The following is a 14,416-nucleotide window of genomic DNA, read 5'->3' as shown; positions in this document are numbered from 1 at the left end:
GTGTGTGTGTGTGTGTGTGTGTGTGTGTGTGTGTGTATTCCTCGCTCCTCACTTAGTCCTTGGCCCTGAAGACTTTACCTAGATGCTCACATCTCCCCTTTCCACCTCTGCATGGGGATCATAACCAAAATCCTTCCTCTTTTGTAGGCTAGCCTTCCTAGTCCATCATGCCCAGATAGACTTTTGATGTTTCTACAGTGCCCATGTTTCTGCCCCCTGGTTTTGATGATTGTATTTGAATTGTCAATCTTTAGTTCTCCAACCTAGCTTAGCTACTCACTGTTTTATTACTGTGATGAAACACCATGACGAAGACAACTTACAAAAGAAAACATTTAATTGGGAGCTTGCTTACTGTTTTGGAGGGTTAGTCCATGACTATCATGGTGAGGAGTGTGACCTCCAACAAGGCCACACCTTCTAATCCTTCTCAAATAGTTCCACTAACTGGGGACTAAACATTTAGACCTATGAGCCTGTAGGGCTCATTGTCATTCAAACCACCACACATCATTCACCCAGGAGTGATATGGTCTTTCCTCCTCCGCCCTTTATTTCCCCTATTTCAACACAAGCAGCTAGAGAAGAGATGATCAGTAATTGTTTACTGAAAAAGTAAATGAATAAACACATTCACACCCTAAGAAACAACACAGTTTGCATCAGCCTTTCTGGTCTTTATTTAACAACAGTCAGAAAGTCTTACTCAGTTAAAGGCATGAAAGTTACAGTCTTTCAATGTGATGTAGAATTGCCCTGCTTTGAGACTTCAAAGGTTGGGCTGATTCCATGAAAGGTGTGACCTAGAGATGTAAAGGAAGGAGAACTCTGCCTTGTGTGCCTCATTAAATCCCTGCATATCATCCTGACCCCTGAGTGAGTGTGGTTCAGTCTGCTAAAGCACAATGAACACTTGCAGAGTGCGTCTTTTGAACTGGACTCTTCTAACGACTCAATCTAGGTATCATTCTTATATGTTCCTCAAGGAATCGGAAACACAGAAAAGGTGTGTGCTCTGCCCAAGAAAATAACTGAATTAGTTAGAGCCCAGAGTCCATCTCTATCACGCACCAGATGCTTGTCTATTTCAAGAAATCCTTAAGCAAGCTGTGCGGAGCACCCAAGAGCTGGAACATCAGCTCAGTAGTGATCTAGTACATGTCTTCCTTGCATGACAATATCCAGCTGAGCAAGTAACAATGGGTAATAGCTCTAAGTTAACACTGTGGTAGAAAGCAAGTAACTGGATGAATAAGGCCCATGCTTGCCCTAGGAACTCATGATTGGGTCATCAATTTTTGTGTAGACATTTGCAAGTCAAATTAAAGTCACCTACCTAACAGGGGCTTTCATTTGATTCTATTCCCAAGTTATTCTAAATGTCATCTTTGATCTTAAAGACAACAAATTTAGACAACAGTTAGGAGTATGATTTTTAATTAAAGTGTATGCCTAGACAAAATTCCAAGAGTGGAGTTCTATGTGTCTTTCCACAAAAAGCAGTGGCTTTAAGTGAGAGGTCATAGTGGGTCCAGATCTGCATCACAAACTGCATATACCATCATCGTTCTCACATCCACTTTACAGGGGCCTTATTTTCCATTTACAAATGGTAACTTGCCTCAGTCACACAATTAAGAACAGGAGCCAACATGCAGATCTGCAGTTCACAATGGCATCATTGAGGTTTGCAACGTCTGAAACAGAATGCATGATTTGAAACAGAAGCTATTTCTCAAAGATACAGGGGCAGCAAATAGAGGGGTCAGGAAAAGCAATGCTGTGTACAAAACCATAGCTGTTGACTAAAATGTCCTTAACGAAGTATATAGCCACATGTATAATCAGGGAAATGAGAGATTCACAGCTCTGCTGTCAAATTGTGCCTTTTGTCTTTCTCCACGATCTCAGCAGCTAAGGATGGCCAGTCATGGTAACTCTCCATAGCCTCTAGATTATCAAGTTACTTGAGCTTTATGTGTCATGCCATGTGCCCATACTGAAGAGAAATAAAATATGGCATTCTAGTTCATACAATAGACTGTCACCTGGCATTTTTAAAATTGCATTATTATTAATACAACTTGATATATAAAAATTAATAATTTATGGGCTCCCTCTGGTACTCTCACATAGCTATGCCCAATCACATATCTATAAGGTCTAAGCTGGCATTCACCTTGCTGGATCCCAATTCAGATCATTGGTTCTATTAAGCCATGTGTAGGGTATTCTCATACAATAGGATTCCACACAAAGGACCCTTATTAACAGCACATCAAAAGGGTACATTCTGAGTAGTAGAAAATACATTCTCTTTGTGTGGTTTGTTTAAAAGGCTTTTAATTACCACATTATAGGAATCATTTTCATAGATCCAAATTTTACTCTCACTAGAAACACTCCCTCAGACCCTCTAACCTTGAACTTATTGAATATCGTGGCCCTTGGAATTTCCTTCCAATTTCCCCAAACATCCTTCATTCTTCTGTTAGTCTTTAGTTCCCAAGAAATCTCCCCATGGGTATCAAAGCTTTGCTAATGTATTCATCACTGAAGCTCTAGGAGTTGACTCAGAGTAGAGACATCAGAGGTTATTTGCTGAATTAATGATGCACCGAAGATGGTATCATTTTGTCTAAACTCCTGGAGATAAAAATGCATTACGTTTTAACCTAAGGTTTCAATCAGCATCCAGAGACATAAAGGGAAAGGCCAAACCCTCCAGAGAACAGCCCACCGAATCCATAGCACACTGAACAATCACACCAGACATTTCTGTCTTCTTAATTCTTTAGTGGATCCAACAAATTGAAGGAGCGGAGGCTGCCCTGCACCAGAAAATGATGGAACTGGAAAGTGACATGGTAAGCCTAAAGAGAAAATATTGTACAATAATGGGAAATGAACATTGCCACTATGTTTTATGTGGAACTCAGGGGAGTTTGTAACTGCCCTATTGATTTGTGTACAGACTGTGGGACATATTTCTTATAAGTAACATAACCTCCAGCTCTAGTCTTTCCCCAAAGCATACTGTACATTGACAATATTTATAAAACTAATGTTAAAAATTAAATTAGATATTTTCTCTCAGGCTGAATAGTTTTTTCTATGAATATTTACCAAGCAAGAATTACAGATTTGACGGGTACAGCTCTGCTTTTAAGAATTCACAAGGCATTTTGCATCCATTAGTATAGCTACTGTCAAAAAAGTAGAAACTGACAGTTGTTAGTAAAGATGTGGAGAAACAAAAACCCAGGGCTTTGCTGTAGTATGGAATAGTACAGATATGAGAAATGGCATGAAGGTTCCTTTAAAATTCAATAGAATTATATGACTCAGCATTAACAAGAAAAAAAGCTGAAATTGGAATGTGGTGGGTCACTATACACCCACTTAATTATTCACAAGATTATTCACACTAGCTAAAAGGTGAATGTAGCCAGTGTATTGACTAATGATTGAATGGATGAATAATGTATGGAATATATATGTATTGGTTTAGTCTAAGATAGCTGTTGCACACAGCATCCCTTTTGTCTGTAGCTCCCTCTTTTCTTTCTTCCCTCACACCTCTCACTATAATGTAGCCATTATGGGCAAACAGGTATCCATAATGTCTGGTGAAAGGCATGGTGCAGGTGGACAGTGGTGACATTAGGGAAAAAGAGCTGCCATGGACTGGCAAGCACCATTATCCCATGGATGTGATGGAAAGAGTCATAAAACTCATGGGAAATGAAGGCACACTATGGTTGTTAAGGGTTGGTAGGAAGAAAAAATATGGATTTGTTAAAGAAGAGAAGTTTCTTCTTTGTAAAACTAAAACTTCTGGGCATTTATTTCATAACAGTATGGAATATATACTTTAATGATTAAACTGTTAATTTTATTTCACGTGCATTTTAACACAATTTAAAATAACATATCACCTAATGCAGGAATTAGTAGGTTGTTAACTTGCAGCATCATGTATAATCTTATAACAAGATATTATATAAATGATCTTTGCCAAAACAAATTTAGTAAGTTAGTATCAAGTCATGAAATTCTATGGTAACAATAGTTTGTATTTTAATAAATGTAACAGTTTTAGAGATCATAAGATCATGTACAGGATTCATGTTTTACCAAGAAATTAAGAGCTATAGTGAAACATAAGAAGATTTGTTTGGATTCACAATGGCCATTGGACTCTCCTTCAATACACAACCACTACTGCAACAGTCAACCTTTATGGGGCTCTTACAGCAGTGGTACCCAATGATGGTCAGGAAAGCCCAGGGCAGCATTACTACACATTCTCAGAAAGAAAGAGTTCTTTATTGTTCACTTAAGTACCTGAAGAAATGATGGACTTGTACATGGAAATCTGTAGTACCCGAAAACATAGTTTTAGCTAGTAATGACAAGATGTCTGTGTACTGAGAGATGTACAAGGATTGATGGCATGTGAAGAAACTTTAGATTTATGTCTCCTGGCTCACACTAGCTTTGCAACGGGGCCAACAAGTACTCCTCAAGTGGAAGCGCGGGCAGAGTCACCCTGGCTCTTGAAAATTCCCTTCATCTTTATATCAATTAATTTTAAACAATTAAGTTTGTTTATCATATAATATCCCTGTGTTAAATTTCATAAAATTCTTAGAAAAGCATACTATATCAGTACACAACTATCCTCTGTGTCCTCTGAGAACTGGTTCCAGGATCCTCTGAGAAAAACAAAATCTACAGATGTCCAAGTTCTTTTTATAAAATGCCACAACTTTGCATATAATCTACACACACTCTCTTCTGTGCTTTTAAATTATCCTTAGATTATTATTATGTACTATTCCCATTTATAATATAAATTGTTTATAAATACCTATTATACTCCATGTTTATAAAGGACGATGAAAGCAAATTTGTCAACAGATGTTTCTTTCAAATATCTTCATTTCAAAGATGGCTGAGTCTCTAGTTGTCAAACCAGGAGGAGTGAAAAGCCACATGTACTCACACAGAGCTATTATTTAACAGCCACTGTGTCAAAATGTATCCTCAATCTCCCACTCTCAGACTGGCTTCAAAGTCATTAAGAGCTTTTTTGGTTATGCCTTTTATCTTTCCTGCTATTGATTTTCACATTCCCTGTCTGAGACTGTGAAAGATGAACTAATTTCTTAGCAGAAGAAAACTACAGTTCTACAAATCTGGTAATCTGACCTGTGTCCTAGAGAAAACATTCATCTGTGTACCTTTCATGTATCACTTTCTAGTTAACTGAGCTTCCCGTCTCAGTTGTCAATGTGACCCTCTGTTATAGGAGCAGTTCTGCAAAATCAAAGGCTACCTGGAGGAAGAACTGGACTACAGAAAACAGGCTCTTGACCAGGCATATATGGTAAGTACCATGAGGAGCCAACCCACACCTTGTACATCACTCTGTACAACAGAGCTAAGATGTTCTGTCTAATTTGTTATTCCATGTAGTTGAATACTCACAGCATGAATATACATGGCAGTTATTAATTGCTACTTCAATTTTCAAACAGAAACCCCAAGATTGTTGCTAGTATAATATTCTTATGTTTTACACATAATTCTAATTCAGTCTAAAATTAAATGTATACCATTAGGTAATTAATATTTAAATGTAGGACATACTGAATGCCAGTGTAGATCCAACAGGGACTTGATTAAATCAAGTATTATCATTTGGGACTCCAATGTACTAATAAACTAATAACGGATTTAATGTGTGTTATGCATATTTTAATTCATTTAATTCTTAAAATAACCCCAGAAGTCACAAGTAATCTTGTTATTCTTTTTACATATGAGGAAAACAGAATTATAGAGGAAAACCCTTGCCCAAGTTAGTCGAGGAATAAGCTGTAATGTAGGTCTTATTCCAGGACTGGACCTGATCTAGGCCCCTAATTGCAGTCATAGCAAGTGAGGCCATGGTGCTGAGTGGACTGTGCCTCTTTTTCTCTGTAGATACTTGTACTTATAGCAGCTCTCAGCTTGTTCCTCCCCTTCTACAAAATGCACACTGCAAAATTCCCGACATTGGACTACAGCTCTTCTTCTCTACTTATGCCCCACCCCCTCAATGGGTCACAAGAATGAACCAGAAGACAAAGGACAGACCAGTGGAATAGGTCCAAAATTGCTATCAGAAGTTTTCATAATGCTCTTGTAGCTCTGGGGAAAAGACTGAACCCCCGCATCCCTGTTTGTATCAAAGATGGTTTAGTCTACATTCTCCAAATGAGTAGGAGATTCTTGTATTGTTCAATGGGGAAACAAGAGAATGAGAGTTGTTCACAGGCTGAAAAATAAAATATGAATTTCTTTTACCCACTTCCTTACCCTTTTAAAAAACCCTTGTCTCTCCTGCCTATAGAAAACAAAATTAAGCTAAGCTCCAGAAACAATCTGGTGAGACTTGATCCAGAAAGCCAATGTTTAATTTTTAAAGGATAGAATATATTTGGTCCAGGAACACAGGACTTTTCAACTCTATTCTGCAGAATTACAGGGAATATGACTAAGATTTAAGCAACTGTATTTGAGATAAGTAGCATACCCCACACACACACACACACACACTCTCACACTCACACAGACAGGAGCAGAGGGAGAGTGAGGGAGGGAGAGGAGGAGATTATATATAGTAGATAATTTATCAGTGAAACAGAGGACTAAGAAAGACATTTGACCACCCACAAAACCTCAGTGTAGCTAGCGAAAAGAAGGGGACCAGGGACTGGGGAGATGGTTCAGATGCTCAAGTGCTTGTCATTTAAGCATGAAGACCTGATTCCTAGCTCTGATGCAAAAGCCACTGCAATCCCATTGCTAGGAAAGCCAACAGAGGAGTATCCCCATGGCTGGCTGGCCAGACAGGTTAGCCCACTTAATGAGCTGCAGTGTCATTCAGAGACCCCTCCCCTCTCAAAGATTATGGTGAAAGTTACTGAAGAAGACACTGATGCCAACCCCTGGCCTACACACACACACACACACACACCAGGGCAACTTCAAAATTCTAGGCTATTTTTGAATCATAGTTCCCATTCTCCTAAGGAAAAGGTGAGGAAACCATAAGACATTTTCAGGTACAGAGAATTGTGTGAATAAGATAGAGTGTTATGTTTGAAATGTATCTCCAACTTCAAGCACTGTTTTCCTACGAACACTTATTTCTAATGCTATGGCCATTGTGGCATATGCTTTTAACCAGTGGCAGGACTGTCAAGAAGGAAAGAGAATAAACTCATCCTCAGGTACATTTGAAAAGTGAAGGAGGTTTGGAGGTGTAGTCAGTATAGCATAGGGCCTCCTAAAATAATAATAATAATAATAATAATAATAATAATAATAATAATAATAAGCGAACAGTGGACAGGATCCCAAGAAAGAAAACGAATTTACTTACTTACAGAGCAGTCTGTGTATTATGTGAATGGTATTTGTGCCATCTCATACAGAGCGAGTCAGGCAGGAGACACTCAGAAACTCTGAGATCCCCTGAGATAGAGGCGCCAAGTGGCTGTCTCACCTGTCCACACACACAGTCCCCACACCACACCTAAATGCTCAGTCCCAAAGTTAGACTTCTCTGATTCTATTTGCCAGAGAATCCAGGAACTAGAAGCTACTTTGTACAATGCTCTGCAGCAAGAAACTGTGATCAAATTCGGCGAACTGTTAAGTGACAAGCAGCAGGAGGAGCTGAGGACGGCTGTAGAAAAGTTACGGCGGCAAATGCTGAGGAAGAGCCGGGAGTACGACTGTCAGATCCTCCAGGAGAGGATGGAGCTCTTACAGCAAGCGCACCAGGTGAGGACCAAGCCCCGCATCTGCGCATTGGTCAGTCCCGAGCACGTGGGACACGGCAGCACGTGTTCGGTATAAGAAAGGAACAGTGACAAGTGAAACAAATAACTGTTGCTCCCCATCACTCAATATAGGACGGCAGGTTGGTAAATAAACTTGATCTTGAGGAAAATGGCATTTCAGAGGTGCTGCGCAGGGCTATCATTTCTAGAATGACTTTGTCACAGGCTCCAAATCAATTGGAGCCTGCTTACTCACCTGTGTAAGGAAAAAGGGCACCGGCTCTGCTGCAGTCGCCCCTGCCAATCACTGAGCTCCAGGCGATCATCTGGAAAGGGTGTAAGGGAGCAGAGCCTGTCTCTTCATTCTCAGAACACACAGCAATAACAACAAAGCCCGGAGGCTCTTCATGCTGCCTGGCATTTGCTCAGTCGGGATCTGAAGGCCGTGCTTGTGGCTGGAGAGATGCTCAGTGGTTAATCGCACTGTTTCTCCATAGGACTCAGGTCCTATTTCCTGCACTTCCGTGATGGCACATAACTGTCTATAACTCCAGTGCCAAGGGACCTGATGCCCTCTCTGACTTCCTCAAACACCAGGCATGTTCATGACATATAGACACACATTCTGGCAAAGCACCCATACATATAAAAATCGATTGTTAAGAATGTAAAGGCTGCGTATCATCTCACCTCATCTTCCTGGGAGCTCTAAGACTGGGAGTATTCAAATGATTTATTCAAAATAGTACATTGCAGAGCAAAATTACAGTCCAAGAATGCCAACCCTTAAGACATAGGTGCGCAGCTTAAGGCATTTGTGAGTTGCGTGGTCCATCTAGGCTGGCAAGCTAAGAAATAGGCACTTATGAGCAACTTGCCGCCAAACGTCTTTGCAATTCATCATTTGTGTTGGAACTTGACCAGCGATCAGCAGTAGGGTGCTGTCCGAGGAGCAAATTCAAAAGAACTCCAGAATCTATATAGCCAGGTTGAACTATTGAGTATTCAGAGCTGGGACAATCTGATGGAATAGGCAGGCAGTATGAGCACGCTTGGAAGTTCAAGGAGCAGGACAGGAATTGTGGTTCTTTTATGATACTAGTCAGAGCAAAGCATGGATGTCTGACAGTGCCTATGGAGCCAGGAGCTTTGTCATTTGTATGCCAGTAGAGCACTCAAGTCATTTGTACTGATGGTGATAAGCAGCTGCATACTCAGAGGGCCTCCAGAATTACAAAGATTTGCAGTTTGACCAGTGGAAAGTTGTTGAAGCTTTTGACAGTAGGTTATTTTTGTGAGTTTGTTTGTTTGTTTTTCACTTGTATCGGGGGATAAATGTGTCTCCTACACAAATCTCTTACATTGCACGAGCATCTAATTGATTTTAACACGTTGAGAGCTTTGTCTTGAAAGTGCAGGTGTGTTTGTTTTAATGTGGACTAACAGTTATCCACATGTGCTTATGATAAAAACCCTGGCATTCCAGTTTGAGTCTCTTTTTACCTTTAGGTATGGCACTTCTCTCTAGACAATAAGAAATATTTACCCAATTAGGTTCTGGTGATAGGTACATAAGTTTGATACTATATTAAAATATGAAGTGATTATTATGCATTAGAAAATAAGCATACGAACTAATTTGAAAAATTCTAAGACATTACCAAATGCACCCCACCTCCAGCAGAGGGTGAAAATTACCTCCAGTAGAGCTCTACGTTTTTAGAGAGACTTGATTTCCAAGTTGAAATATTTTTCTTACATCTTCTCTTTTTTTTTTTTGTTCCCACATTGCCTTATAAAACCTTCTACATATGTTATCATTTTAGTAGACTTCTAAGTGAAGGGCCAGTTCACTGTTTTAGTTCCCACAAACAGTGGTCATTAAATAACAAGATTACTGTGCATCCCAATGCACATGGGGACCAAAAGCCTGAAGGTTGCCAAGAGGAATTTTATTCCCAAACAGTTGTCTATGGAAAGCCCTTATCTTCGCTTTGTTGTTCCAGGGTGTAGGATGTGGTCGCATAGGCTTTTATACATTCTTCATTACTGTGCTATTTCATTACTAAAGTTTCATCCCCAGCTTATCAAATTACTTCTGAGAAGTTGGGTTAAAGTGTCCTATCTCCTGGCATTTGTGAATTGGTAGATCATGTTCTATGAGGAAATTCCAACTCCAAGGAGGGCTGAGGCAGGGGAGCCAAGAAAGATCAACAAAAGTCATGTGGTTGTCTGCCATTGCACAGTCAGCTTTTACTGTACAAATAAGCAACAAGAATATCAGTCTGTCCAAAGGATTGGCAAGGGGAAGCACCTCACTAGTTCTAGGACAATCTTGCTCTCTTTACAAGGATGTGGCATTCCACATCTCATCAATTCACAGCGCCCCCCCCCCCCGGCCCCGCACCCAAGGCCAAAAGCAATCTGGCCAAGTCCAGAGACAGTAAGTACAGTGGAATAAACACCTCTCACCTTGGCTAGGCCTCTGCATGGGGTAAGAGGGGGTGGGCTGTTAGTGGCCTGTTACTGTGACAAGATTCCCGAGACAACCAATTAAACCCAAAATAAGCTCATCCATGCTCATGCTTGCAAAAATTCTTGTCCATGGTCCCAGCTGGCTTCTTGTTTGGGGACAGCAGGGAGCAAGGCATGCTCTGCTTTATCATGCACTGGTGCTTCATCATGGAAGTAGCATAAGTTGGAACAAAGTGGCTTACCCTGTGGCAGCTGGAAAGTAAAGAAGAGAAAGCAGTCAAGGTCCCGATACCCTAAGGGAATGCCTGGTGCCCTGACTACCTTCCACAAAACCCTACCTCGTAAAGGGTCTCCAGTTCCCATCAGCTACACGAACTGATAACCACGCCTGTAGCATGTGTTCCTTGGGGAGTTGCAAAAGATCTAAACCAAAACAGTCAGAGAATACTCTGTTGAAAAGTATTATCCATGACAATAATTTCCCACCACAAGTCTGGATCAGCTTTGGAACATGCAGAGACCCTATAGATGTAGAGACCCTATAGATGCAGAGACCCTATAGATGAGGTAAAGTTAAGTTGTGCTATTTCCATTCACTGGGACCTAATACAAATGTTTTCATAGAAAGTGGTGTTTTGTTTTGTTTGTGGCATTTTCTCTACAACCTAACATCTAGTTGTTTGGTTTTTTTTTTTTTCTCCATTTTATTCAGAGAATCCGTGATCTAGAAGATAAAACAGACATCCAAAAGCGACAGATAAAGGACCTAGAAGAAAAGGTATTTATTAAACTCAGTATCTCCTTTGTTTAATCTTAAGGTGGTGCTGATCTTGCCTCTGTACTTTGCCTTTCTTCTTGGCTCCTGTGTCTGGAACAAGCAGATGTAGGTACAGAAAGAGCGGTGCCCACCTTTAGCTCAACACTAGGATTTGGGACAAAGTTGTCCCATCAGCAGCCTTGGCATTTTTGCTATGTGTGATTTTGATTCCTTTCTCAACCTTTCTCATCTTAATTTCCAATACTATTAAAGCTTACTCTAATTTGCTTTTTCTTTCAAAGATATTTTATTACCTTAGGGGGGAAAAAAAAACATTTCCCATTATTTATAAAAATCCCTTTCATCTCCGGGCTTCAGCAATTAGTTCAGAAACCTTAACTGATAGCATTAAGTGTGCCTGCCATTTTCCACTATAGTTAGAAAGAGAAATTTCTCCCAAGAGAGTCTATACTTGGGCAAAATAAATAAGGGTGCTCTAAACTAGGAACGTGGAAAGATTGTGTGTTGTTGGAAGAGAAAAGGTTCAGTCTTGCATGAAGACCTGTCCTGCCTGATCGGCGAGGAGCATTCTGCTGGGAATGTAGAAAGCCTGGAGAGGGGTCTCTCCCAGGTACCTTTCTCCCTGACTGGAAGGAACTACCCAATCCCCCCGGAATTGAAATACATTGTTTGGCAGCAAATTCCATGGGATTCAAGAAGACAGCAGCAAACCATCTTCAAACCAGTTCGTAGGTGTGAGTCAGAGAGGTCAGTGGGATCCAGAAGCTGTCTTACCTCCAAGGGGAGGATTATCCAGAAGCAGAGTAAGTCTATCAGGGTCGCCAGATCATCGTCTATCTAAATAGATCCTGCAGAAATTTAGGGAGAAGAGGAATTAAGGCTATATCAGCTGTGAGAATTTAATAAGAATGTTGTACAGTCACTTTGTTCTATAATATTTATAGACCCAAACTTCTTAGACATTTATGATAATGAGGTGATGTATCAATTGGTACTGAATATTGTCTTAAGGTTGTGAACTGAGCTACTTAAATAACAAGCCAGGTAACTCTTGAGAGGGGGAAGAATGGGAGATGAGGTTCACACTGGGTGTCCTGCTCCCTTGGTCTCAATCCCTCTTGCCCTCCAGCATAAAACAGCTAAGAGTCCTTTGTGGCAGCACACTCTTCCTTTTGAAAGCCTATGAAGATTGCACACAGTGTCCCTGCTGGTCTATGGTGGCTCTTTTCTATGTATACAGTTGGTGAGAATCAGAAGTTATCAACAAGCCAAGCAAAACATCCTCAACTGTGCACAGCAGTTCACATACACAGTGTACTTCCTCTGTCATTATTTCCATGGCTTCATATAAGTATTCCATGAGGGAGACACAGCAGATGTTACGGTCCCTTTTATTTGTGTAATAAGCAATGCATCAAAGGAAGGAAACATCTTGCCCAAGATTATATAAGCAGTCTATGGAAAATCAAGATGAGAAGCTGGTCAGTGCGGCCAACTCTAGGTCCCACTGCACTGCAGGAGCTAAGAGTGTTGGGACATTCATCCCTTCACTCTCAGCTCAACCTTCTCCCTGAAGGAACAGTGGGGAGCCTCCCATTTGCCCTCACTCTCCAGTTTTATTGTCCTGTGTGTATTTTCAAGAATACTTTTTAAAAGCCAGGCTTAGGTTTTTATCTCAGCCCTCATGAGGTAGAGACAGGAAGATCTTTGTAAGTTTACGGCCATCCTACCCTACAAAGTGAGTTCCAGGACAGCCAGGGCAGTTATATAAATAATCCCTGTCTCAAAAGACCAAAACCAAAACCAAAACAGAACGAAAACCATAAAGGAATTTCCTTTTAAAAGGACAAAGTTTCATTTGCTAGAACAAGTCATGAACTTATAAATACAAAATATCAGCATGATTTATAATTAATAATATAAGTAAATAGAAAATAAGTAAAAAGTCATCAACTCATAGTTTTCAGCTTATTATTCTTATAACTTAGTTGTAATAATGTTTCAAAAACATTATAGGAGGTGGCAATGATAGAATTATGCAAATAGTCCTATTACAACATGCTGTATTTATAGGGCATTCCTAGCATGGCATAATGGACATGTAGACCACCGAGAAAATCCACATTTGAAAACATTCCTGCTCTATGACATTTCACAATTAATACATCGTTGATTTTATCCCAGAACTTCATAAGCTTGAGTCTATTCATCTAATTTTCTGTTTTCTAATGAAGAATTTTTGTAAAGAGATCAAATTAGACTATTTATTAGTCAAATATGAAGAAGTCTATCTCAAAATAGAGGACAGCTGGAATATTACTCTTTCATTATCTAAAATACCCATTGATGTAGAAGTAACTTCCATATCAGTAGGAGGAACATGCTTTCAAAGTTTCACAGGATATCCCAATTTATACTTGTTATTCCTGTTTAATTCCCAATTGTTTCCTGTCTTCTCAGGTGTGTTCTACTCAGGGTGATCCACCATACAACTCCTTAATATTCTTCCTGTTGGGTCTTGATCTCAAAATCTGTCACACTAAGAGCTTTATAAGCATAGATCTCTAGTTACATTTTTGAAGTACCCTCCCATCCCTGAAAAAGAAATAATGTACACAGTAAAGCACAACTCAGGATACCTGGACTCTGGCTCTCTGTGTACCCAAGAATGTATGAAGTTAGATTTCTAATTCCCACTCTGTGCTTACTTTTTATCATCTATAAAATTTTGAGCCAAACACCAAGGGCAATTACTTGCCATTACCCCTAAAGGGTATGTATCTGCATTAGAGGCACGGCCCTGGCAACAGGTGAATGATTACGTAGTGTTTGCAATGAGGTAACAACAGGTGAATGATTGTGTGGTGTTTGCAGTGAGGTGATGTGAAAAAACTGAGGTTTTGTGCTACTTGCATGGCTGAGACAAGTTCAGACTTACATAATCTCCTTCTTTTTCTTCTGCAGTTTCTGTTTCTATTCTTGTTCTTCTCTCTTGCCTTCATTCTATGGCCTTGATGTCAAGGTGCCTCTTAAAGGTAAGATTCCATTTATCCCAACGATACAGCTCTAGGAGGTAGTGATAAGGACTATGTTACATGTTGCTATTGCATCGTGGGCTTTTTTTTTTTTTTTGTTTTGGGTAAAAAAATGGTTTAGCCAATCATAAAATGGAAAATGGGTCCAATCCAGGTTGGCTGTTTTTGGAACTTAAAGTCATATGGTGTAAAACAGATGTATTCCCTTTAATCATATTACCCTGAGAGGTCAAGTTACAGTGTTCTCGTTGTGGCTGTCCATCACACAGAAGGTGTTGTGTCTCGATTCA

At 40.0% G+C, this 14,416-nt stretch overlaps 1 protein-coding gene across 1 annotated transcript in view; it reads left to right on the top strand.

Moving 5' to 3' along the window:
- Positions 1-14,126, top strand: part of Jakmip2 (janus kinase and microtubule interacting protein 2) — a 146,084-nt gene extending 131,958 nt beyond the window's left edge. The window contains exons 18-22 of the mRNA XM_029546811.1: positions 2,799-2,867; positions 5,315-5,392; positions 7,636-7,839; positions 11,026-11,091; positions 14,056-14,126. Of these exons, the coding sequence (XP_029402671.1) occupies positions 2,799-2,867; positions 5,315-5,392; positions 7,636-7,839; positions 11,026-11,091; positions 14,056-14,106 (468 nt within the window). The 3' untranslated portion in view covers positions 14,107-14,126. The remainder of the gene's footprint in view (positions 1-2,798; positions 2,868-5,314; positions 5,393-7,635; positions 7,840-11,025; positions 11,092-14,055) is intronic.
- The last annotated feature ends 290 nt before the right edge of the window (positions 14,127-14,416 follow it).

This window comes from Mus pahari, chromosome 15, assembly GCF_900095145.1.
Source record: "Mus pahari chromosome 15, PAHARI_EIJ_v1.1, whole genome shotgun sequence".
NCBI classification, from domain to species: domain Eukaryota; kingdom Metazoa; phylum Chordata; class Mammalia; order Rodentia; family Muridae; genus Mus; species Mus pahari.
The sequence above is the reverse complement of the archived record's forward strand: the minus strand, read 5'-3'. Positions and strand labels throughout refer to the sequence as shown.